We start from the raw sequence: 26,475 nt of genomic DNA, 5'->3' as shown, positions 1-26,475 counted from the left end.
TACATGTTATTTTCTGCTTGCTCTGAAACTTACTAAATTTGCTGTGATTAATGTATTAAGAGACTTTAAGAACACAAGATAAATTGTATCAGAAGTATGAAGTTCCTTTCTTCAAAAATGGAAGAGGCAATGTCAATTTTAAAAATGCCTAGGAGTGGGATGGGAGGCTCAAGAGGGAGAGAATATATGTATAATTATGACTGATTCACATACAGCAGCATCCAACACAATATTGTAAAGCAGTTATCCTCCAATTAAAAAAAAAAAAAAAAACAGCTGAGAAAGGACATAACCAAAATACGAAAATATTAGCACAGGTTGCCATAACACTGGTTAAGTGCCAGATATTTTGCATGTATTTTTCAGTCCTCAGAACCCATCAACAATGAACTATCATTGCAAGAAAATGATTACATTATCTTAAGTTATGAATGAGAACACTGAGGCTGCAATTTCCCCAAATTCAGACAGCAAATGGTGCAACCAAGAAATGTCAAATCTAGCTCCTAAACTCATGTATTTTCTCCTATAACCTAGCAGGGAGATGATACCATTAATCATATAATTTCACAAGTATTTTAATTATAGTGTCATCAATTTTAATTATTTGTGAAATTATATTATATATATCAGATATCATGGAATGAATAAGCTGAAATATAGGTTGATATCTGAAGTTTGAGCATATGTTTATCCAGAGAAAGAAAGGAAAAACTTCAAAAGTTCTCTCTCACCCTACAAAGAATATCACATTTTATCCTTTTGAGAGCTTATGAATGCCATTTTCTACTAGAGAAATTCATACAGTAGAATCACAGTTGGAACAGTGGAAGCATTATGTCCAGAAACTTCATTTTTTCACTTCATGAGGTCACAAAGCATTAAGCATTGAATAAGGGTCATCATGCTTGATTCAACATAGCGTCAGTCAACAACTTGCCATGCAAATTCCGGTCAATAGACAAGGTTTGACCTGAGATGGCAAATCTCCTTATCAGTCTTGGTTGTGCTCTGTTACCAAAGCTGTTTTGCAACTTTCCAGAGGTAGTTCATTGTGTTTATTAGTAGAGACTCTTCCCCATAAACTCTTTTTTTCTTTTGGCTTTAGGCTAGAATGATATGATTATTCACAGGAAGCTATTTCAGCTTTTAACATTTCTCAGCTCTTGTTAATTTTAACACTCACATCCTTTTTATCAACAGAATGAAAGTTCAACCTATTAAATATTGGTTATCAGTGTCAAAAGGATATCCTTTATGGGAGCAGGGAAGATACAAGAGTCCTATGTTAAGCTTTTCACTAGCACAAGGGTCACAAACATAGATGCCAACAGCAGCCAGGAAGGAAATTCAATGAAAAACTGAGTCCAGTAGAGACTGGTGATCAGATAGCCAGTGTCCAACTGCAGGGGGCAGCCAGGACTCAGATCCAGCCAAATTCTATGCAGAAATTTGGTCCAGTGTCACCTTGATCTCTAGCTTTTATTTGTTGTTGTTATCCCTTCTCCAGGGATCTTCCCAACCCAGGGATAAAACTCAGGTCTCTCACATTGCAGGTGGATTCTTTACTGGCTGAGCCACCAGGGAAGCCCAAGAATACTGGAGTGGGAATCCTATCCCTTCTCCAGCGGATCTTCCTGACCCATGAATCAAACTGGGGTCTTCTGCATTGCAGGTGGATTCTTTACCAGCTGAGCTACCAGGAAGTGTCTATTCTTTAACAGAAATGAGCAATCCAGATTCTTACATAGTATCTCCATATAGTTAAAGTTGATATCTGATTTGGTTTAACATCACGCAATTCTAACAGATGTACACATGAGCTTAGACTTGATGATCTTGCTTCTAGCCCGTAGGAACCTTAAACCTTAAGAGTTCAATATGTTCATTGAGCACCTTCTCCATGCCAGGTACTGTAAAAGCATCAGAGATACTAAAAGAAGTATAATCCAGCACCTGTCTTTGAATTGTTCATATTCTAGTGATAGAAATGTGCATGGTACAGTTAATTATTATCTAGCAGGAAGAAAAGAAATTAATCATATAATTATATTATATATTTAATTATGAATTGTGATGAGTGCTATAAAAGAAAAAAAAGACATAGTACAATCAGAAATCAAGGAAGAAGCAAGCTTACATTTAAGGTGACATCTGAAGGATGAGCACACATTTACCCAAAGAAAGAAAGGGAGGAAGAACATTCTAGGCAAAGGGAATAATATCTGCAAAGATCCTGAGCTTGGCCACAATTTGGCATGTCTGGGAAACTAAAAGATGGTCCAAGTGTGACTGATACACAGTAAACAAGGAGAAAAGTCACACATGTTGAGAATGGAGAGAAAAGAGGGCTAGATGATAAATGGACCTGTGGTTGCTGTTAGGGATTTTGAGAAATAAGAGGTCACTGTCAGGATTTTAAGCAGGAACATGGCAAAGAAAGATCTGCGGTTTTAAGAGATCCTTCTGTCTACAGGCTGGGAAATAGATTGTGGGGTTCCTCTTATGGCAGAATCCCAATGACCAGTTAACAGGCTAATTCTCAAGTCTAGCCTTGTCCTACAGTGATGGCTGTAGAGAGACACAGAGAAGAGTGCAAACTTGGAGTATATTTTAGAGATAGTACATTGCTGTGGATTATAAAATATAGATAGCATAGAGGTATAAAGGGAGATGATACTGGATAGGCGGACTGGGTAAACTCATGAATGATTTCAGCTGCCACAGCAACACATTTAGTCTTTATCCTGTGGGTAAGACAAAACCCTTTAAAGTTTGATGGAATGAGTTGACACAGTTGGATTTGTGTTGAGCTTCTAGTAACTGATTCAGTTTCCTGTCTGCAATAGACTTTATGGTCCATCCACAACTAGTCTTTTTTTTCCCCCTATGAGATAAGCTTAATCATCAACAATAAACTGGCAGCTTCTGAGGGTATTAAAGTACATCTTTATTTCTTATCCCTAAGGCAAATGAAATCATGACTATATTATTATTTCATTTGGTTACATTGTCTTTCATACACTGAATGGTGTCCTGTGGAAAGCAGGTCAGTAAATCTAGATATAACTATTCAACTCTTCTATCTTATGATTTTCATGCTTAGAACCTCATGTGGTACAGCAGTACATGCTCCTGCAGCAGCTGAATGTCCCACTGCTGATGAGTGCAGGTGCTGTTTCCCACACCCATCTGGAGAGCCCAAATATATGCTGATATCATGCCAATTCACACGAGTGTTTCTGAGTGGAATATATTTTCCTGATGATGTGCAGTTAAACAAGGGAAGCTGATACTGAGACAACATAAAATATTTCTTATAGAAATTCAGCATCTCAGACTCCAGCTCCTGGACACGAGGGAACAGATTTATCCTTTTGCTTAACAGTCAGGTAGACAAAACAGATGAAAGAACAGTTTTCAGATACTGAACAAGAGACACTGTGAGAGAATGATCCACAAGAGAATGAGATGGGCCCTCTGCCTGGAGACAGTCTCCAGGGCATAGCACAATGAGGGTGAAATGAAATAGAGCCCAGCATTCTCTCTGAATTGAAGAAACAAACTTTACTTGATTTAGACTTCATAGTGATTGGAACTTATGATTTGTAGTGCAGAGTCCTAGAGAAAATGGTGTAGACACAGAGAAAGTACTTGTGAGAATCCAGTGAACGGTCCTCTCAAGTCTTCAGCTAACTATTATACTAATATGCACAAGAGGAAAATATTAAGGGTAAGGAAAATATCACTAAAGAGAAACAAACAGAACAATCCCTAGACCACACACAGGATCAGGAGTAGTGTATGTTCCCACTACCAAAAGTGAAAAAGACTTCCTAATAAATGGGCATTGGGTAGAATCACCAGCGGGAACAGAAATTGGACAATGGACTGGAAAAGGTCAGTTTTCATTTCAATCACAAAGAAAGGCAATGCCAAGAATGCTCAAACTACTGTACAATTGTACTCATTTCACATGCTAGTAAAATAATGCTCAAAATTCTCCAAGCCAGACTTCAACAGTACAGGAACCATGGACTTCCAGATGTTCAAGCTGGTTTTAGAAAAGGCAGAGGAACCAGAGATCAAATTGCCAACATCCGTTGGATTATCGAAAAAGCAAGAGAGTTCCAGAAAAACATCTATTTCTGATTTATTGACTATGCCAAAGCCTTTGACTGTGTGGATCACAACAAACTGTGGAAAATTCTTAAAAAGATGGGAATACCAGACCACATTACCTGCCTCATGAGAAATCTGTATGCAGGTCAGGAAGCAACAGTTCAGTTCAGTTCAGTTCAGTCACTCAGTCATGTCCGACTCTTTGTGACCCCATGAATCGCAGCACGCCAGGCCTCCCTGTCCATCACCAACTCCCGGAGTTCACCCAGACTCATGTCCATTGAGTCAGTGATGCCATCCAGCCATCTCATCCTCTGTCGTCCCCTTCTCCTGCTGCCCCCAATCCTTCCCAGCATCAGAGTCTTTTCCAATGAGTCAGCTCTTCGCATGAGGTGGCCAAAGTACTGGAGTTTCAGCTTTAGCATCATTTCTTCCAAAGAAATCCCAGGACTGATCTCCTTCAGAATGGACTGGTTGGATCTCCTTGCAGTTAGAACTGGACATGGAACAACAGACTGGTTCCAAATAGGAAAAGGAGTACGTCAAGGCTGTATATTGTCACCCTGCTTATTTGACGTATATGCAGAATACATCATGAGAAACGCTGGGCTGGAAGAAGCACAAGCTGGAATCAAGATTGCCAGGAGAAATATCAATAACCTCAGATATGCAGATGACACCACCCTTATGGCAGAAAGCAAAGAACTAAAGCGCCTCTTGATGAAAGTGAAAGAGGAGAGTGAAAAAGTTGGCTTAAAGCTCAACATTCAGAAAACTAAGATCATGGCATCTAGATGCCATGGCATCTAGATGTCCCATCCCTTCATGGCAAATAGATGGGGAAAGAGTAGAAACAGTGACAGACTTTATTTTTGGGAGCTCCAAAAATCACTGCAGATGGTGACTACAGCCATGAAATTAAAAGATGCTAACTCCTTGGAAGAAAAGTTATGACCAACCTAGACAGCATTAAAAAGCAGAGACATTACTTTGCCAACAAAGGTCCATCTAGTCAAGGCTATGGTTTTTCCAGTGGTCGTGTATGGATGTGAGAGTTGGACTGTGAAGAAAGCTGAGCGCCAAAGAATTGATGCTTTTGAACTGTGGTGTTGGAGAAAACTCTTGAGAGTCCCTTGGACTGCAAGGAGATCCAACCAGTCCATCCTAAAGGAGATCAGTCCTGGGTGTTCATTGGAAGGACTGATGCTGAAGCTGAAACTCCAATACTTTGGCCACCTGATGCGAAGAACTGACTCATTTGAAAAGACCCTGATGCTGGGAAAGATTGAAGGTAGGAGGAAAAGGGTATGACAGAGGATGAGATGGTTGGATGGTATCACCAACTCAATGGACATGAGTTTGAGTAAACTCAGGGAGTTGGTGATGGACAGGGAGTCCTGGCATGCTGCAGTCCATGGGGTCGCAAAGAGTTGGACACAACTGAGCAACTGAATTCAACTGAACTGAATTGAGTCTAGGCTATAGGCTTTTTGGGAGATGACAAAGCTTTAAAAATAAGCTTGAAAGTATCAAAGGAAGTACAAGTAAGTACATCATGTGAAATGCTGGGCTGGATGACTCACAAGCTAGAATCAAAATTTTCAGGAGAAATATCAACAACCTCAGATATGCAGGTGATACCACTCTAATGGCAGAAAGTGAAGAGAACTATAGAGCCTCTTGATGAGGGCAAAAGAGGAGAATGCAAAAGCTGGCTTAAAACTCAACATTCAAAAAACTAAGATCATGGTGTACAGTCCCATCACTTCATGGCAAATAGATGGGGAAACAATGGAAACAGTGATAGACTTTATATTCTTGGGCTGCAAAATCATTGTGAATGGTGACTGCAGCCATGAAATTAAAAGATGCTTGCTCCTTGGAAGAAAAGCTATGACAGACTAGACAGCATATTAAAAAGCAGAGATATCACTTTGCCAACAAAGGTCCATATAGTCAAAGCTATGTTTTTTCCAGTAGTCATGTATGGATGTGAGAGATGAACCATAAAGAAGGCTGAGCACCAAAGAATTGATGCTTTCAAATTGTGGTGCTGGGAAAGACTCTTGAGAGTCCCTTGGACTGCATGGAGATCAAACCAGTCAATTCTAAAGGAAATCAGCCCTGAATGTTCATTGGAAGGAGTGATGCTGAAGCTGAAACTCCAATACTTTGGCCACCTTATGTGAAGAGCTGAGTCATGGGAAAAGACCCTGATGCTGGGAAGAATTGGGGGCAGGAGGAGAAGGAGATGACAGAGGATGAGATGGTTGGATGGCATCAACACACTGCTCCAGGAAATAGTGAAGGACAGGCAAGCCTGTGGTGTCGCAGTCCATGGGGTTGCAAAGAGTCAGACATGACTTAGCAACTGAATAACAACAATCCATGTGCAACATAGAATCCAATGCTTATTACAAGAAGGTAACAAAATCTCAAAACCAACATGTAAAACTCACAATGTTAATAAAAATTAACATATTCGAAAAATCAGGAAAATCATTACCCATAATTAAAAAAAAACCCTGAATAATTAGAAACAGATCCAGAAAAAGAACACATACACACTACTATATATACGATAGATTACCAAAAGGACCTACTCTATACTATAGGAAAATTGAGTGAGTATTCTGGGATAACCTGTATCAGAAGAAAATCTAAAGAGTGAATATATGTTCAGTTCAGTCACTCAGTCATGATCTGACATATGTGTACAGTTAACCCTTAAATAATGTATGGATTGGGGTACTGACCCTCCACATATTTGAAAATCCATGTGTAACTTTTGTCTGTCCTCTTTATCTGTGGTTCTGCATCTGCAGATTCAACTAACCATGAATGGTGTTGTAATGTAGTAGATATTTTTGGGGGGGAAAAAAAAAACCATTATTAGTGTTCCTGCGTAGTGTAAACCATGTTGTTCAGGCGTTAACTAATTGGAATCCTAGAAAAGAAAAGGACAGAAAAAAATATTCACAGAAATAGTGGCTATAAGCTTTCCAACTGTGATGAAAACCATAATCTTACAAATTCAGGGAGGTTGACAAAAGCAAGAAGAAATGTGAATAAAAGTACAACAAGGCATATCATAATCAAATAAAAACCAGTGATGAAGAGAAAATGTTCAAAATAGAGGGAAAATGTCATGGATGGACAAAAATAGAATGGTAGCACATATCACTGGAAATAGTGCAAGCCAGAAGATAGTTGTGTGTGTGCCACTCAGTCGTGTCTGACTCTTTGCCACTTAGTCGTGTCTGACTCTGCGATCCCATGGACTGTAGCCCACCAGACTCCTCTGTCCATGGAATTCTCCTGGCAAGAATACTGGAGTGGGTTGCCATTTCCTTCTCCAGGGGATCTTCCTGACCCAGGGATCCAACTGGGGTCTCCCACATTGTAGGCAGATTTTTTACCATCTGAGCCACCAGGGAAGACAGATATCTTTAAAGTACTGGATAAGGGCAGATGGGGATGGTCTGTCCACTTGGTATTCAATACCAAGTAAAAATATCCTTTAAAATGCAGGCAAAATAAAGACTGTTTTAGACAAAGAAAGCAGAAACAATTTCTCATTAGCAAACCAGAGAAAAAAAAGTTAAAAGAAATGCTTTAGTCAGAAAACGGTTATATCAGAGAGATTCTTGGAGTCACAAGAAGGAATACAAGTTCCAGAAATGGACAAGCATAGAGAAAATTTTTTCTTGTTTTTAATTGATAATTGATTATCTAAATTTGAGCAAAGAATAATGACAGATTATTATGGGGTATATTATATATGTAGAAGTAAAATGGAGGTGACAAGCAGCACAAGGCTGGGAGGACAAAAATGGAAATATACTATTGCAAGTTTCTTGTAATATAAGTAAAATGCTATAGTATTACTTGAAGGTAGACTATGATAAGTTGTATGCTGTGAACTGAAGGGCACTGCAAATAAAGTAAAGCTAAAAAGCCAATAGTGGAGGTAAAAAGGAAATGTTAAAAATACTCAATTAATCCAAAAGAAAGTAGGAAAGAAAAGAAAATAATGAACAAAAGCCAGATGGGCAAATAGAAAACAATAGCGGGATGGTAGATTTAAACCTAAGCATATCAATAATTATATTAAAAGCAAATGGGAAGAACACTACAACTAAGAGATAGCTTTTAAGACTGAATTGAAAGCAACACCCAACTTGATGCTGAACTCAAGAAATCTACTTTGAAAACAAAGATAGATAAAAAGTAAAGGATGGAAAGTATATCACAGTAACTAATTAAATCAAACAAAATGGATGCATCATTCCATTTATATGAGAACACAGGAAAGCAAAACAGAGAGACAGAAAGCAAATCAGCAGTTGCCTGTGTCCAGAGAGTAGGGGAAGGTATTGACTACAAATGGTACATGGAAACTTCTTGGAGTGATGGAATTGTTCTGGACCTCCATAGTGATGGTAGCTATAGAACTGTACATATTTATCCAAATTCAGCAAATACCGTACTTAAAATTGGTGAATTGCATTGTTTGTAATTTATACCTTGGTAAAGATGATGAAAGGGTGAGGGAGAGAGAGAAGGGGGGAGGAATAAAGAGGAGAAGAAAAGGAACAGGAAAGGGGGAGGGGAAGAAAAGAAAACCATTTGTTTTCCCAGTCATTTCAGTTATAGTAGTTTCCACTGGCCTTTTGCTCCATCATGTTAAACATTTTAGCCCTTTTCTCTGATCCTTAATTTCTACTCATATTTACACTCTAATGGTCTTACCTTCCACCTCAAGGAATTTATTGACTGTTGTACTAAACAAAGATAACTGAATCCCAAAGAGAAATTCTGGTATCAGTCGATGATGTGAAACTGTCACCTAATTAAATGAGGAATTCCTCAGCAGAAACTGCTCTTCCCTCTTGCTGTCCAACATTGACCTCTGCCCTTCCTGTCCTCACTTGCTCCATCTCTAGCCACATCTTCCTTTTGTTGCTGAAAATGCCACCCAACCCTCTGCTCTGCTTTTACTCTTGAGCATCACAGTTCCCTTTCTTCAAAAAGGAAGACCATTTCTAGATCCTCCCCCATCTCCCGCCAGTATGGAAAGTTGAATACATGAAAGTCTTACTGGTGGGCCTTCTAGGTACACAAAGGACTGAGGTAAAGCATGTAAACTTCAGAGGGTAGATACATTTCATAATCACAAGAACAACTCGACTGCTAGACTCTGAGACTCTGGGGAAAGAATTGTGATAATCAGATGGTAGAGATGTGATAAAGGGCTCAGAGTGGCATCAGTCGGAAAGACAGGAAACACAGAGTGAAACAGTATATAAGTAGATGTGAATGTACTTACAACCCATGCTAACAGGCGACTGAATATATCTTACTTATGGACTGGGAGAAAATATTTGCAAAAATATCTGCAATCTCCAAAATGTATAGACAGCTCATACAACTCAATGACAAAAAAAAAAAAAAAAGTCAAAAAATGGGCAGACCTAAATAAACATTTTTCCAAAGAAAATGTACAAGTGGCCAACAGGCACATGAAAAGGTGCTCAACATCACTAATTATCAGAGAAATGCAAATCAAAACTACAATGAGCTATCACCTCACCCAGGTCAAAGTGGCAAAAAGTTTACAACTAACAAATGCTAGAGAGGGTTTAGAGAAAAGGGAACCCACTTACACTGTTGGTGGAAGTGTAGACTGGTGCAGCCACTATGAAACACAGAAGAGAGGCTCCTCAAAAAACTAAAAATAGAGTTGCCATATGATATAGCAATCCTACTTTGGACATATATCCACATAAACCTCTAATTTGAAAAGATACATGTACCCTAATATTCATACAGGCACTATTTGCAATACCCAAGCCATGGAAGCAATCTAAATGTCCATTGACAGAATGCATAAAGATGTGGTGTATGTACATCTATCTATCTATACATACATACAATGGAATACTCAGTTCAGCTCAGTTCAGTCACTGAGTCGAGTCCGACTATTTGCAACCCCATGAATCACAGCACACCTGGCCTCCCTGTCCATCACCAACTCCCAGAGTTCACCCAAACTCATGTCCATCGAGTTGGTGATGCCATCCAGCCATCTGATCCTCTGTCTTTCCCTTCTCCTCCTGCCCCTAATCCTCCCAGAATCAGTCTTTTCAAATGAGTCAACTCTTCGCATGAGGTGGCCAAAGTATTAGAGTTTCAGCTTTAGCATCAGTCCTTCCAATGAACACCCAGGACTGATCTCCTTTAGAATGGACTGGTTGGATCTCCTTGCAGTCCAAGGGACTCTCAAGAGTCTTCTCCAACACCACACTTCAAAAGCATCAATTCTTTGGCACTCAGCTTTTTTCACAGTCCAACTCTCATATCCATACGTGACCACAGGAAAAACCATAGCCTTGACTAGACGGACCTTTGTTAGCAAAGTAATGTCTCTGCTTTTGAATATGCTATCTAGGTTGGTCATAACTTTCCTTCCAAGGAGTAAGCGTCTTTTAATTTCATGGCTGCAGTCACCATCTGCAGTGATTTTGGAGCCCCCCAAAATAAAGTCTGACACTGTTTCCACTGTTTCCCCATCTATTTCCCATAAAGTGATGGGACCGGATGCCATGATCTTTGTTTTCTGAATGTTGAGCTTTAAGCCAACTTTTTCACTCTTCTCTTTCACTTTCATCAAGAGGCTTTTTAGTTCCTCTTCACTTTCTGCCATAAGGGTGGTGGCATCTGCCTATCTGAGGTTATTGATATTTATCACGGCAATCTTGATTCCAGCTTATGCTTCTTCCAGCCCAGCGTTTCTCATGATGTACTCTGCATGTAAGTTAAATAAGCAGGGTGACAATATACAGCTTTGATGTACTCCTTTTCCTATTTGGAACCAGTCTGTTGTTCCATGTCCAGTTCAAACTGTTGCTTCCTGACCTGCATACAGGTTTCTCAAGAGGCAGATCAGGTGGTCTGGTATTCCCATCTCTTTCAGAATTTCTCACAGTTTATTGTGACCCACACAGTCAAAGGCTTTGGCATAGTCAATAAAGCAGAAATAGATGTTTTTCTTGAACTCTCTTCCTTTTTCCATGATCCAGCAGATGTTGGCAATTTGATCTCTGGTTCCTCTGCCTTTTCTAAAACCAGCTTGAACATTTGGAAGTTCATGGTTCACATATTGCTGAAGCCTGGCTTGGAGAATTTTGAGCATTACTTTACTAGCGTGTGAGATGAGTGCAATTGTGTGGTAGTTTGAGCATTCTTTGGCATTGCCTTTCTTTAGGATTGGAATGAAAACTGCCCTTTTCCAGTCCTGTGGCCACTGCTGAGGTTTCCAAATTTGCTGGCATATTGAGTGCAGCACTTTCACAGCATCATCTTTGAAGATTTGAAATAGCTAAACTGAAATTCCATCACCTCCACTATCTTTGTTCGTAGTGATGCTTTCTAAGGCCCACTTGACTTCATGTTCCAGGATGTCTGTTTCTAGGTGAGTGATCACACCATCATGATTATCTGGGTCATGAAGATCTTTTTTGTACAGTTCTTCTGTATATTCTTGCCACCTTTTCTTAATATCTACTGCTTCTGTTATGTCCATACCATTTCTGTCCTTTATCGAGCCCATCTTTGCATGAAATGTTCCCTTGGTATCTCTAATTTTCTTGAAGAAATCTCTAGTCTTTCCCATTCTGTTGTTTTCCTCTATTTCTTTGCACTGATAGCTGAGGAAGGCTTTCTTATCTCTCCTTGCTATTCTTTGGAACTCTGCATTCAGATGCTTATATTTTTCCTTTTCTCCTTTGCTTTTTGCTTCTCTTCTTTACACAGTTATTTGTAAGGCCTCTCCAGATAGCTGTTTTGCTTTTTTGCATTTCTTTTCCATGGGGCTGGTCTTGATCCCTGTCTCCTGTACAATGTCATGAACCTCTGTCCATAGTTCATCAGGCACCCTGTCTATCAGATCTAGTTCCTTAAATCTATTTCTCACTTCCAGTGTATAATCATAAGGAATTTGATTTAGGTCATACCTGAATGGTCTAGTGGTTTTCCCTACTTTCTTCAATTTAAGTCTGAATTTGGCAATAAGGAGTTCATGATCTGAGCCACAGTCAGCTCCCGGTCTTGTTTTTGCTGACTGTATAGAGCTTCTCCATCTTTGGCTGCAAAGAATATAATCAATTTGATATCAGTGTTGACCATCTGGTGATGTCCATGTGTAGAGTCTTGTGTTGTTGGAAGAGGGTGTTTGCTATGACCAGTGCATTCTCTTGGCAAAACTCTATTAGCCTTTGCCCTGCTTCATTCCATATTCCAAGGCCAAATTTGCCTGTTACCCCAGGTGTTTCTTGACTTCCTACTTTTGCATTCCAGTCCCCTATAATGAAAAGGACATCTTTTTTGGGTGTTAGTTCTAAAAGGTCTTGTAGGTCTTCATAGAACTGTTCAACTTCAGCTTCTTCAGCGTTACTGGTTGGGGCATAGACTTGGATTACTGTGATATTGAGTGGTTTGCCTTGGAAACGAACAGAGATCATTCTGTCATTTTTGAGATTGCATCCAAGTACTGCATTTCAGACTCTTTTATTGATCGTGATGGCTACTCCATTTCTTCTACCTGCCCACAGTAGTAGATATAATGGTCATCTGAGTTAAATGCACCCATTCCAGTCCATTTCAGTTTGCTGATTCCTAGAATGTCAACATTCACTCTTGACATCTCCTGTTTGACTACTTCCAATATGCCTTGATTCATGGACCTAAAATTCCAGGTCCTATGCAATATTGCTCTTTACAGCATCGGACCTTGCTTCTATCACCAGTCATATCCACAACTGGGTATGGTTTTTGCTTTGGCTCCATCCCTTTATTCTTTCTGGAGTTATTTCTCCACTGATTTCCAGTAAGTAGCATATGGAATACTACTCAGCCATAAAAAAGAATGAAATAAGGTCATCAGTAGAAACATGGATGAACCTAGAGATTATCAAACTAAGTGAAGTAAGTCAAACAGAGAAAGACAAATATGATATCACTTGTATGTGACAAACTAAAATATGATGCAAATGAACATTTTTACAAAATAGAAGCAGCCTCACAGGCATATAAAACAAGCTTATGGTAACCAAAGGGGAAAGGGAGTGGGAGAACAATAAATTAGGAGTTTGGGGTTAGCAGATACAAACTACTATATATAAAATTATTATGACAACAAGGTCCTACTGTATAGCACAGATAACTATTTTTAATATCCTTAATAAACTATAATGGAAAATAATATTTAAAAAGATATACATATGTAACAGAATCATTTTTTTATTCACCAGAAACTAACATAGCATTATACTTCAATAAAAAATTTAAGAATTTTAAAAATATTGGCTGTCTTGTCAAGTATCATAGAGAAGATACAGCCCATCCTCATATTCTGTGATGATTTCCTGATCAAAGGTTACTTACTTCTTTGATTAAATTTAAACAATAATTATTTAGACACACTGGAAAATTAACTTGCTAACCTTTAAATAATGTACTAGTAACATTTCTTATTCACTTCAGATCACCATAGACTCAGAGTTTTTATAATTACACAGACACAGAAGTGGATCTAAGTGAATCTTTCCACATAATGAAGGTTTACTATAGAAAGGCACAAACATCTTCATTGAAAGCGTATGTTTCTGCAGATTTAAGAGTAGTGAAAAAGTCTCAGAAACTCTTCAGATGTTCTCATGGCTTTTACTTCTCCAGGTGCGTCTTACTCTGACCACACACTCCCCATGGAGAAAATGGATGATGCTGTAGCTCCGGGCCAAGAATATACATATGAGTGGATTATCAGTGAGGACAGTGGGCCCACCCACGATGACCCTCCATGCCTCACACACATCTATTACTCCTATGTAAATCTGGTGGAGGACTTCAACTCTGGACTGATTGGACCTCTGCTTATTTGTAAGAAAGGTAAAAAAAATTCAATGACAACAAAGATGTTGGACTGGTAAGGAGCACTGTCATGAAATGAGGTTTGAAAGTACCTTGGGATCTTTTCATAAATTAAGAGAAGGGTGCAGAAACCAGATCATTGTTTGACACTGGTATTTGAAGGGTGGAATCTTCTCTTTCTTCAATCCTTCCTTCATCTTGGTCCTGGGAGTCTCTCCCAAGTAAATATTTGTCTGAGAGTATGTTCTGCTGCCATGCCCATATGATCTGTAACATTTACCTCAAGGCCAAGTCTTTTTGAAATATACAGCAGCCTATATACTCTGCTGAGAGTCCTTGGAAAGAATTTCGAATAATATACCTGAGGTTTGGGTTGGTAATTTGGTCTATAAATACACAAAACTCTAAGTTTTCTTTCTTATAAACAAGCTGAACACTTTGGGTAGTAGGTTTCAAACACACTCTATTGACTTTATAAAAAATTTCATTGGCTGAGCTTCTTAAGGAGTAAGCTTGGATTATTTTACCCCAAAGAATTTATCCCATCTTTTATTAAAATAAACAACCACACAAATTTCACTGTGGGAAACCATATGATGGAGTCACCACCTGTCTATCCAAATACACATACCAAACCTACATAACATTCCTAATTCATTTATTCACTACACAAATACATATTTTCACTGCCTGGTATACAGAAGATACTGTGATGACACTGGAAAAGATTTTCAACTTATAAAAGTCTCTGATTTCATTTTATTATCAGCTGCATTTTTTCCCCTCATGAGAATAGATTAATCTTGACCCTCTCAACCAATTCTCTATGTCTCATTACAGATACTAGCAAGATGGCTCTATTAAACTTAGAGTGTGATGCTTTTACCAGATGAGCTATGGGACCTATATATTGACTTATTGACACTGGAAGAAATGGCTACTTTATGAAAGTCTTGACTTTATTAAAGTCATCAGATATTTTCTCTCTGTGTCAGATCAAATTTACTTTTAAAGTCCTATTCCTCAAGGCTATTAGATGTCAGAGGAAACAGGTGGTACCAGGATTTAATAAGCGTTCAATCATTATTACCTGATAGATGCTATTTTGTATAAGAATACCTCACAGCAGACATCGGTATGATTGGCTGCTTATCTAAAACACTGCCATCTAGGAATAGCTAGAGTCTTCTAACTTGGATGTTATTAAAACTATGTCTTTTTTCACAGGCACCCTAACCAAGGATGGAACTCAGAAAATTTTTGACAAGCAACATGTACTGATGTTTGCTGTGTTTGATGAAAGTAAAAGCTGGAACCAGACGTCATCCTTAATGTACACAGTCAATGGCTATGTGAATGGGACGATACCAGGTAATACACAGGCTGTGTTGAAAAACTAGTTGAAGCATTGGTCCCATTGTTTCCCTAAGGCCCTAAGGAAGTTGACGATACTATTTTTTTTTAACTTCTGATCTGAAAGGTCATGTAATCTAGTTTAGTAGTTCTCAAGATTCTATCATCCTATATAAAAACAACAAACAAACAAACAAACAAACAAAAAACTAGCAAGTACAACAGACAAATTAGAAGCTAAGAGAAGCATGTGACCTTACTAGATATCATGCTCTGAGCAGGTTTCACCTGCATTTCCAAGAAGACATCCAGGATATCAGCTTGGTCTTCAGTGAATTGTGTGGTTCCTGCTGCACGGTGACCATACCTTCCTCCAGACAGGAAGCCTTAGAGGACAGAATTCAAGGTCAATCCCTAGCAGGAAAGGTCAGCAGGAAGAATGCAATGAAGACATTTACCGTGAAGATGACTAGGAGACCAGGAGAAATATCCAGTATATGAAAATGCTACCAGCATTGCAACAGACGATGAATGAGTAATATTCAATGACATGTGGGATATTTTTCTCTTCATTTGCATGTCGACTCTTGTGAAAAAGCAAAATTATAACTATTGTTAAGAGAAAAAAAATTGACCCCCATCTAAACCACCTCTGCTTCTCTCTGATAGAAATGACCTAGAACCAAAGATCCTGTGGAGGAAAAATGGGAGAAGTGAACATATTACTTTATTAAACAAACTATGCTTCAAAGCACTAAGCTTCTCAGAAGCTATTTTCTGTATCTGAAAATCACAAATGGCTTCTCTTACTAAAAATAAAACTCGTTAAGAGTTGAGGTCTGGATATTACTTTTAAATTGTGTTCCATTTCATTTGATTCCATCTTCCCAGTCAGGGCTTTATACTCACATGACTCTGGGTTTTGATTCAGAGTTTAAAAACTTTAGTTAACTGAACACATCTGACCTCACACCTTGCTCACTTCTCTACCTTAGTGTGTTTTTTTGGCAGTTAACTGTCTCAATGTACTTTCTTACAAAAATGGGTTAATCATCTATCCTGGTGCAGAGGGTACTCAAGAATGTTTTTTTACAGATAACACAGCACATCTAGTACTATGGGCCTTAAGGGGAGTGGTCAAAAGAGAAACTGTATGTATCCTGGCAGAGTAAATTGTCTGTGCAAATGCAGAAAAGAAGCCAAAGTAACCCATATGAAAAAAATAGCAATTAATAACTCTATGTGGGCATAGAATTTAAGAACTTATAGTTGAAAAAGAGTAGTTGGGGTTAAGAAGGGCGACATAGGGAAATGTCATTAGTAGAAACAGAAAAGTTAATGCTTGTTAAACTGCCTTATGGAGCAGTATAAATTGAAAAACTATGATAAATGCCAGCACAGATGTATATAAGGCTCAAACCAACATAAGCATTGATTTGAGATAGATAAATTCTTCCACCAAATCCTCCTACCTTCCAGCTTCTTGTTCTTACCCATGATACCAGGGAATGGTCTTGTTACAATGGTCTAAAACAGACAAGCCCTCAGCCCCTCTTTGTGTGAGGGACTGAATCATGGCCCCACAATCTAATATCAAGTGATTATAGATCTGAAATTTAAAACCCAAGTCAAGGATAGAAGCCAAGGTTGGAATCTCCTGCAGAGCAAATTAGCATTTTCACGGTCACTGTGGGAGCAAAGAAGGAGCCAAACAGCTTTTGTCCTCAGTTCTCATTACTCCATCCATGAAACGCTCCCAGTATAAAGTGACCCAGTATAATGAGGATTTACCCACTGCATATTAAGGAGGTCCTATAACTCACGGAGTAACTCATTGCCTTGTCATTAAAATAATCAATCAGTGGGTAAAGAAACAGTGCATGCATGCTAAACCACTTCAGTCATGTCTGACTCTTTATGACCCCATGGACTGTAGCCCACCAGGCTCCTCTGTCCATGGCATTTTCCAGGCAAGTGCCCTGCTCCAGGGGATCTTCCCAACCCAAGGATCAAACCTCCATCCCTGACGTCTCCTGCATTGGCAGGAGGGTTCTTTACCACTACTAGCACCACCCTGGAAGCCCATAGAAACAGAATAAACTCCTTAAAGTATCTTCACTTAAACTAGACCCCTAAACTCAGCCCTATTGGAGGTTTGGCCCTTAAACTCAGCCCTATTGGAGGCTCTGGCAACTCCAGCTGAGCCCAGGTTGGTTGTAGAGTGACCAACTACTCAGGCTTGCCCAGGACTTTCTCAATTCTAAAACTGAAAGTTCTGTATTCTGGGAACCCCTCTGTCCCTGGTAAACCAGAAGTGTTGGTCACCTACTTGCCTCTCTCTTCGGATCTTAGCAATCCCTGTGTTTCTGAGCTAACATCCCCCATCTCTGGGCTCTTAGTACCACATATTGCAATGAGTTGTGACTGCTTGTTTGCTCATGACTCAGATGTCTGCTTTTCTAGGGAAGGTACCGTAGTGGGAGTGTTTATACCCCCAGAATCTTGCATAAGGCCTGATGCAAAGCAGGTGCTCAAAACGTATCTGGTGAGTGAATTCTTTTATCACAGACTGCTGATGACCTGTGTTGGCCCCCATCTCTCCCTCAGATATAACAGTCTGTGCCCATGACCACATCAGTTGGCATCTGATTGGAATGAGCTCTGGGCCAGAACTGTTCTCCATCCACTTCAATGGTCAGGTCCTGGAGCAGAACCATCGTAAGATCTCAGCCATCACTCTCGTCAGTGCCACGTCCACAACCGCAAACATGACCGTGAGCCCCGAGGGAAGGTGGACCATAGCTTCTCTCATCCCCAGACATTTTCAAGGCAAGAAATTCTCCACAAGTCTTGCTTATGAATGTAGGATCCTTTCTTCCTACCTAGGCACTAACTCTCTCTTTCTCCTTTCTCCTTACAAGCTGCCCACGCTCCAGACATAACATTTCTTGGTCCTCAAAAACAAAATTTAGATACTTTGCTCTTAGACTTATAACTTGTTAGTTGGGGATGGAGGAAGTAGAAAAATTGACAAATATTTTTAAAAATGATGCAAAAGCCAACAAGATCTCTACTTCCTTGAAAGGAGAAAAGAGGAAGGAAACAAAAACATATCTGCAGATATTCTTTCTTGGGGTATTCAATATGCAGCTAAAGGAAAAGAAGTAGATGTTGGAGCCAGTCAAACTTCTGTAAATTTATAGAAAGACCAAGTTATAGACAGTGAAAAAGTTTTAACATGAAAAGATTGTCTTTCATAACAAGATGAGCATAAAGCCTTGCCCACAGAGGAACGCAGTGGATGTGTATTGACTGGAAAAAACAGAATCTAACCAGCTGAGGATTTTAAAGGACATCAGTGAATTCTGGTGGGAAAAAAAGTCAACTTAGGTTGTTATATGCTATCAGGTAAACAAAATAATGCTCTATTGCACATTGTTGCTTTAAAACTGTTAGGAGAAAGGTTTCTGTACATAATAGTAAATATCACTATAGGAAATCATTGTGTTACTAAAATAATGTGTATAAAAGCAAGACATACAAAAAAGAGACACTTCTGGGATCATTTCAGTTTTTGTTCAAACTGAATGGTCAAAATTATATTTGAAGTAATGAATTGTCACAATATTCCTAGAAGATAGAGTCCCAAATAACAATGAAATAATAAAACTAACATTACTGAGTTTAAGTACTTTTGTCTTTTTACAATTTCATACAGTATATATTAGTATTAATATTGTCTTAATTTTACAAACAGATGATAGGAAAAATGAGAAATTGACAAGATCTAAGTCATAAAGTTTTAAGAGTCTGGAAATTACGCAAAATTTTTCTCCTTTGAGAAGTACAAAGAAAACCTTTTCAATTTTTTCCCCCTAACCCACCCTCTCTCTTTCCTTTGCTTTTTATTCTTGCCTTCCTCACTGTACTAAAATAGTTTCAAACCAAAATATTCAAAAGTTTTCTAAGTACTATATTCACTGTTATTACTGAAAACTTCCACAAATTTATTTAAAAGATTTGCATTTCTATCAGCCTTAATTTCTTCTCTCAAATTCTTCCATTTTTCTTACGTTCTAACTCAGCTGGGATGCAGGCTTACATAGACATTAAAAACTGTGCAAAGAAAACCAGACATTCTAAGAAACTAACTCGAGACCAGAGGCGGCACATTAAGAGATGGGAATACTTCATCGCTGCAGAGGAAGTCATTTGGGACTATGCACCTATAATACCAGCAAACATGGACAAGTGAGTTTGGAGGGGTTCTTACTACTGTGCAAATGTTCATGACATGGTCTATAGAGTCCTAGATTCATAGAGTCCTAGATCCATAGGGTGAAATGTCATGAGTTGACAGCTTTCAAGGAAATACGTGTATTGGATTTCATTTTCAAGTCAATCTGAAACTACTCCATACTCACCAAGAGAACTCAGCATGATAATAACTATAGTCATAGGAACAACAACAATAATAATAGCAGCTACCACTTGTTGAATGCTTCCTATTGCCAAGCAGTGTGGTAAACCTTTCTAAGAGCTTTAACTCCACAATTAGAAACAGCTCTTATTTATTTTAGAGATTAGGAAATGGGAGAGCTGGATTAAGAAAATTAGAAATTCAAATAGCTCTTAAACACTTGAAAAACACTCAAGCTCACTCAAGAGAGATATGCAAATTATTAACAAACTTCTGTGGAATACTATTTTTCACCTATCATCAGACTCACAAGTTCAGATGATATAATCTAGTAGCAAGACTGTAGGAAACAAGCTCTATCATGTATTACAGGTGAAAAAGTGAACTGGAAAACCATTCTAGAAGATAATTTGGCAGCATGTATTAAAATTACAAATGCATATATCTTTTGACCCAGCAATCCGACTCTAGGAATTTACTATATAGATTCATATATTTGCTTACAGGTGAAATGAAGTATGTACCGGATGTTCACAGCTGTATTGTTAGTAGTAGCAAAGGCTTGGAAACAACCTATGCAAGTGAAAGTTGCCCAGTCGTGTCTGACTCTTTGTGACCCCATGGACTGTAGCCCACCAAGATCCTCCTTCCATGGGATTTCCCAGGCAAGAATACTGGAGTGGGTTTCCATTTCCTCCTCCAGGGAATCTTCCAGACCCAGGGATTGAACCTGGGTCTCCTGCATTGCAGGCAGATTCTTTACCATCTGAGATACCAGGGAAGCCCTGAAACAGCCTATAATGTCCCTCAATAGGAATGTATGCGTATATTCACACAATGGAATACTAGGCATCTGTTTTAAAAAGGATGCGAACATTCTCTCTCTACTAATACAAAAGTTCTCCAAGAGATATTTTTTAATTAATAAGTCGAGGGAACAAGATGGTAGAACATCAGATTCCCCTACTTGTATCCCCCACCAAGGGGATACCACAGAAATACAAAGGAACACAAGAGACTACTACAAACAATATATACCAATAAATTGGATAAGTAGCAGAAAGGGAAAACAGTCCTAGAAACATGCACTCTACCAAGACTGAATCAAAAAGGAACAGAAAACCTGAACAGATCAACAAGTAAGAAGATCGAATCAGTAATCAAAAACCTTGAAATAAAAGAAGCCCAGAACCAGATGGCTTCACAAGTACATCATACATGAATCCTCAAACTCTTCCCAAATATTAAAGAGTAGGGAACACTTGCAAACTTATTTTACAAGGGCAGCATTACTCTTATACCAAAGCTAGATAAGGACATTATAAGAAAAAAATTACAGGCCAATATCCTTGATGAACATAAATGCCAAGTTATCAAAATATTAGTAAGCTGAATTCAATACCACATTGACATTATCATAAACTATGATCACACCTCCTGATTTCAAACTATATCACAAAGCTATAGTTATCAAACAGCATAATAATGTCATAAAAACAGACACATAGACCAAATGAACAGAAGCAAGGACTCAGAATAAATATATGCATGTATAGTCAATTAATCTTTGACAAGGTCACTAAGCATACACAATGGGGAAAGGATAGTCTCTTCAATAAATAATGGTGGGAAAACTGGATATTCACATGCAAAAGAATAAAATTAGACCCTTAGCTTATTACATACAACATATACAAAAGCTAAGTAAAAATAAATTAAAAACTTAAATGTAATATCTGAAACCATAAAACTCCTGGAAGAAAACAAAACAAAGAAGCTCTTTCACGTTGGTCTCAGCAATGATTTTTTTGGCTATGACACCAAAAGCATAGGGTAACAAAAGCAAAAATAAACAAGTGGAGCAACATCAAACTGAAAAACTTCTGCAAAAGAAACAACAAAATGAAAAGGTAACCTACAGAATGGGAGAAAATATCAGCAAACCATGTATCTGATAACAGGTTAATAGCCAAAATACTGGGTTGGCTAAAAAGTTTATTCAGATTTTTCCACACTATAAAAGGAACTCATGTAATTCAATGGCAAAGTAAACAAATGAAAATAGCCTGATTAAAAAATGGGCAAAGGACTTAAACTGACATTTTCCCTACAGAAAACATACAAATGGCCAATAGGTATATGAAAAGGTGTCCAGCATCACTAATCATCAGGGAAAAATCATATCCTTGATGAGATATCACCTCACACCTGTGAGGATGACTAGCACGCAAAAGAGGTAACAAGTGTTGATGAGGGTACAGAGAAAAGGGAGTCCTTGTACACTGTTGATGAAAATATAAATTGGTGCAGCCTTTATGGAAAACAGGCTTCCCTGGTGGCTCAGACGGTAAAGAAACTGCCTGCAATGCAGGAGACCTAGGTTCAATCCCTGGGTCAAGAAGACCCCCTGGAGAAGGGAATGGCAACCCACTTCAGTATTCTTGCCTGGAGAATCCCCATGGACAGAAGAACCTGGAAGTCCATGGGGTTGTAAAGAGTCAGACACAACTGAGTGACTAACACTTTTACTTGTGGAAAATAGTAAGGAACTTCCTCAAAAAATTAAAAAAAGAATTACTGTATGATCCTGCAATCTCACTTCTGGGTATATATCCAAAGGAAATGTAGTATATACTATCAAAGAGATGCCTGTACTCCCATGTCCACTGCAGTGCTAATCATGATAGCTTAAACGTGGAAACAACCTAAGTGCCTATCAGTGGAGATATATATGTGTATGCATGTTACAATTATATGTGTAATAATTGAATATTATTCAGCCTTAAAAAAGAAGGAAATCCTGCCATGTGCAATAATATGGATGAACCTGCAGGACATTAGGCTAAGTGAAATATTCCAGACACAGAATGACGTATGTGGAATCTAAAGTTGCACTCATAGAAGCGGAGAGTATGGTGGTGGTTGCCAGGGGCTGAGAGGGTAGGGGGAATGGGAGAAGTTGATCAAAGTATACCAGTTTTCAGTTTTAAAATGAATGAGATCTGGAGACAATATAGAGCATAGTATATTAACTAAAGTTAGTAACACCATAGCTAAGAACATTGTATTATATTCTTGAAATTTATTAAGACAGTAGATCTTAAGTGTTATCAAAATTTTAAAAATAAGCAACTAGGTGAGGTGACAGAAGTGGTTATTAGCTTGATTGTGGTAATCTCATATACTCATATACAAATCATTATGTTGTAAATCTCAGATACATACATTTCTCAGTTATATTTCAATAAAATCGGAAAATGCAATAAAAAATTCAAGGTATGGTACAGAATATGCAAATAGCTGCTTTTTGTTAGAGGCATGAGAGGAAAAGAATAGTTATATCTGCAAGTCATATTTGCATAAAGATGCTCTGGAATTATCTGCTTGAAATGAATACAAATGAGTATTTAGGAAAGGCAGGAAGAGTTAGGGAAGTGGGGTTAAGAAAAAAAAAAATCCAGATTGCTCTGTAGCAGCAATCAGTGCTTTTTATTGTATATAATAAATCCATAAAATGCATAAACTCTATTATGGAACTCTGCTTTTACAAACAAAGGCAATAAAAAGGATCAAGGGGGAAACTAGTTCATGTTATCTCCCCTAAATCATTTATTGCAGTAGCTACAGAAGACAGGTGAAGGCAGCTGGTTTTCAGTTGGCACCAGGATTGGGTGGATGGTAGAAGGGATAGCCCAACAGTACAGAACTATGTTTAATAACGACAGTAGAAACTTCCCAGAGTGGGAATGTGTTCTTTTAGAGATGGAGAAATACCTGGAAAGCCAATTGCTTGTTGTTTTAGTCACTAAGTTGTGTCTGACTCTTTTGCAACCCTATGGACTATAGCCCATCAGGCTTCTCTGACCGTGGAATTTTCCAGACAAGAATACTGGAGTGGGTTGCCATTTCTCTCCAGGGGATCTTCCCGACCCAGGCATCAAATCCACACCCCCTTCATTGGCAGGCAGATTCTTTACCACTGAAATTCTTAGCCATCATGGGAGCCCTTAGGAAAGCCAACAGGACACTATAAATTAAGTGATACTTAAGAACAATTCATAGTGTATCTTATCCTTTCATCCAAGTAGACCTTTCAGAGATAGCTACTCTAGAAACCAGAGAGATAGGAAGATGTAAGTAGCTGCTTCTAACCAAGATTATGACTTCATCAGTGGTGGAGGAGACAGATCAGAGGTTTCCAGTTTTCCAGCTAGAGAGAAGATATCAGGACTTTGCAAATCACATTAAGGTTTTCCTCCCTGCCCACACAAGAAAACTAGCATTTTATCTAATTCAAGAGCAGAACTTCTAAACATAGACTCCCATCCTATTGGGGTCTCTACTTGAGAAAAGTATTTAATCTTTTAAACTTTATTTCACTTTAAGAAAATACAGATCTCTGCATTTGGATAATTTCTCAAACCGAATTGGAAAACATTATAAGAAGGTTGTCTACAAACAGTACCAAGATGACTCCTTCACCAAACGCCTGGAGGATCCCAGTAGTGAAGGAGATGGGATCTTGGGCCCTATTATCAGAGCCCAGGTCAGAGACACACTGAAAGTAAGTAACAGAAATACAGAACCATGGAAGAACTTGAATAGTGAAAAACAGATGATAAATACTGGTTATTTATTTTTTTTAACATGTCCATGTAATTTTGAATTCAAATGTGGTTTTAATTCTTTTTCATATTTGTGTTTATTATAGCCTATCTCATAATACAAATCATCTAAAATAGTTGATCAGATTATAAAGGAATAAACCAAGGAGCCAATGTAACTGGGGTGAAGGATAATGTGGGGACAAAGAAAATAAAGCCAAGGATAAGTATGATGAAACACATACCATATGCTCCTATAATGTCTGCAAATTTTGTCCTAGGCTTTCTAGCAGCCAAAATAAACAGGTAAATAGGTCAGGCAAGATTCACAGTAGTCATAAAAGAAGTACAATTTCCCCTGCTATTGGGACTTAGAGAAAGTTAGCCTATGGATGCTTAAAAAGAGCGTGCTGTGTGATGTGGTAGATGCAATCCTTGACCTATCTACAACTGGTATGATAAATGTAAAAGCTGCGTGGCTTTTTATTTAATTATATTTATTTTTAATTGATCGATGATTCTTTACAATATTGGTTTGATTTCTTTTTGGAGGCCTCGGGGTCTTCTGCTATCATTTAGAGGTTACTCTGAAGGAGTTATTCCATATTTTCATGAGTTTTTGATGTATTTTTCGGGGGGGGCAGGTGATCTCCCTGCTTACTCCTCGGCCATCTTCTTCCACTTCCTAAAAGTTGCATAGCTTTTTAAAATGTTTCTCATTATAGCTGAGAACATAACCAAATTGAATGAAAACAATTCATCAATGTGGTCTAAGCATGTAGTTCTCTGATGACTGGTCTCTGATGAAAGTAAATTTTGATATGTGTCAGGAACACTGAGTGTTCCTCAGGCTGGTTTCTTTACATGTTGTATCGTGTCATCACCTTATCTTTTGGTAAGAACTAGACATCAGAGAATTAAAAGTTGCAATCTTTGGCTAGATTCTAGGATGAATATAATCTGCAGATTAAAGATGACCCAAATGCTTTAGCAAGCAACCAAGTAGAAGATAAGATTAACGTTGTTTTTTTAGATTAAGGAGGCTAATTAGGACTCCTGTGTGATGAAGCTGCTTCCTTCATCTCTTCATGGAAATGAACTAAGAGGATATCTGCAGACAAAGCCAATTCTGTTCATTAAAAAAAAATAATAACCAAAGGGCAGAAAGCCACCTTTCTCCTTTTTCTCTCTTCCTTCCCTCATTTCTGATCCCTTTTAGGTGCTCTTAGAAAGTATAAAGATGCCTCATTGGAAATTCAAGATCTGGCTATTTGCTATGCCCCATCAAGAAGATGTTTTGTGAGGGACTTCCCTGGTAGTCCAGTAGCTACGACTCTGCACTTCCAGTGCAGGGGACCCGGGTTTGAGCCCTGGTCAGGGAAATAGAGTCCATGTGCCACAACTAAGCGTTTGAATGCCACAGTTATAAGACTGTATGCCTAGAAGACTGAAGATCCTTCAGGCCCCATCTAAGACCTGGTGCAGCCATGTAAACAATAAATAAATATTAACAAAATAAGAAGATGGCATCAAGGACAAGGGTTTGGGAGATCTGGCAGACTGGAGAAGGGAAGGAGCAGATTCAAAGGCAGATGTGGTCCAAGCCAAAAGGAGAGGGAAAGGGAGATGGGGCTCAGCTTGGAGAGGGTGATGTACCGTGAGGAAAACGTCACTTCTAAGGTCAGACTTCTCTTTGCATTTTCCACCTTACTATGTAAGTGGAACTCTCTCAAATGCATCTGTCAGGTGATGGGGAGAGGTTGCCCCTCACATACACAGTTATTAGTTTGCATTCACATAAAGACACAAACACACACACGCACCATCCAACAAGTAAATATGCAAAGCTAGCATTGTCTATTCTCATGATTGACCTTAAATCCTGAAATGATGGATTTGAATTAATTTTGTAGATCGTGTTCAAAAATATGGCCAGCCGCTCCTACAGCATTTACCCTCACGGTGTGACCTTCTCTCCTTATGACGATAAAGTAAACTCTTCCTCAACCTCAGGTTTGAATCTTTCATGTCTACTGAATGAAATAC

The 26,475-nt window shown here is 38.5% G+C and overlaps 1 protein-coding gene across 1 annotated transcript in view; it reads left to right on the top strand.

Annotated features, from left to right (window-relative positions):
* F5 (coagulation factor V) overlaps positions 1-26,475 on the top strand; it is a 79,589-nt gene that overhangs the window by 17,588 nt on the left and 35,526 nt on the right. The window contains exons 4-9 of the mRNA XM_055583776.1: positions 13,858-14,070; positions 15,280-15,423; positions 18,013-18,234; positions 19,491-19,656; positions 24,212-24,389; positions 26,343-26,442. Of these exons, the coding sequence (XP_055439751.1) occupies positions 13,858-14,070; positions 15,280-15,423; positions 18,013-18,234; positions 19,491-19,656; positions 24,212-24,389; positions 26,343-26,442 (1,023 nt within the window). The remainder of the gene's footprint in view (positions 1-13,857; positions 14,071-15,279; positions 15,424-18,012; positions 18,235-19,490; positions 19,657-24,211; positions 24,390-26,342; positions 26,443-26,475) is intronic.

Source organism: Bubalus kerabau, chromosome 5 (assembly GCF_029407905.1).
Source record: "Bubalus kerabau isolate K-KA32 ecotype Philippines breed swamp buffalo chromosome 5, PCC_UOA_SB_1v2, whole genome shotgun sequence".
Classification (NCBI taxonomy): Eukaryota; Metazoa; Chordata; class Mammalia; order Artiodactyla; family Bovidae; genus Bubalus; species Bubalus kerabau.
Note: the sequence above shows the minus strand (reverse complement) of the source record. Positions and strands in the feature narration are given on the sequence as shown.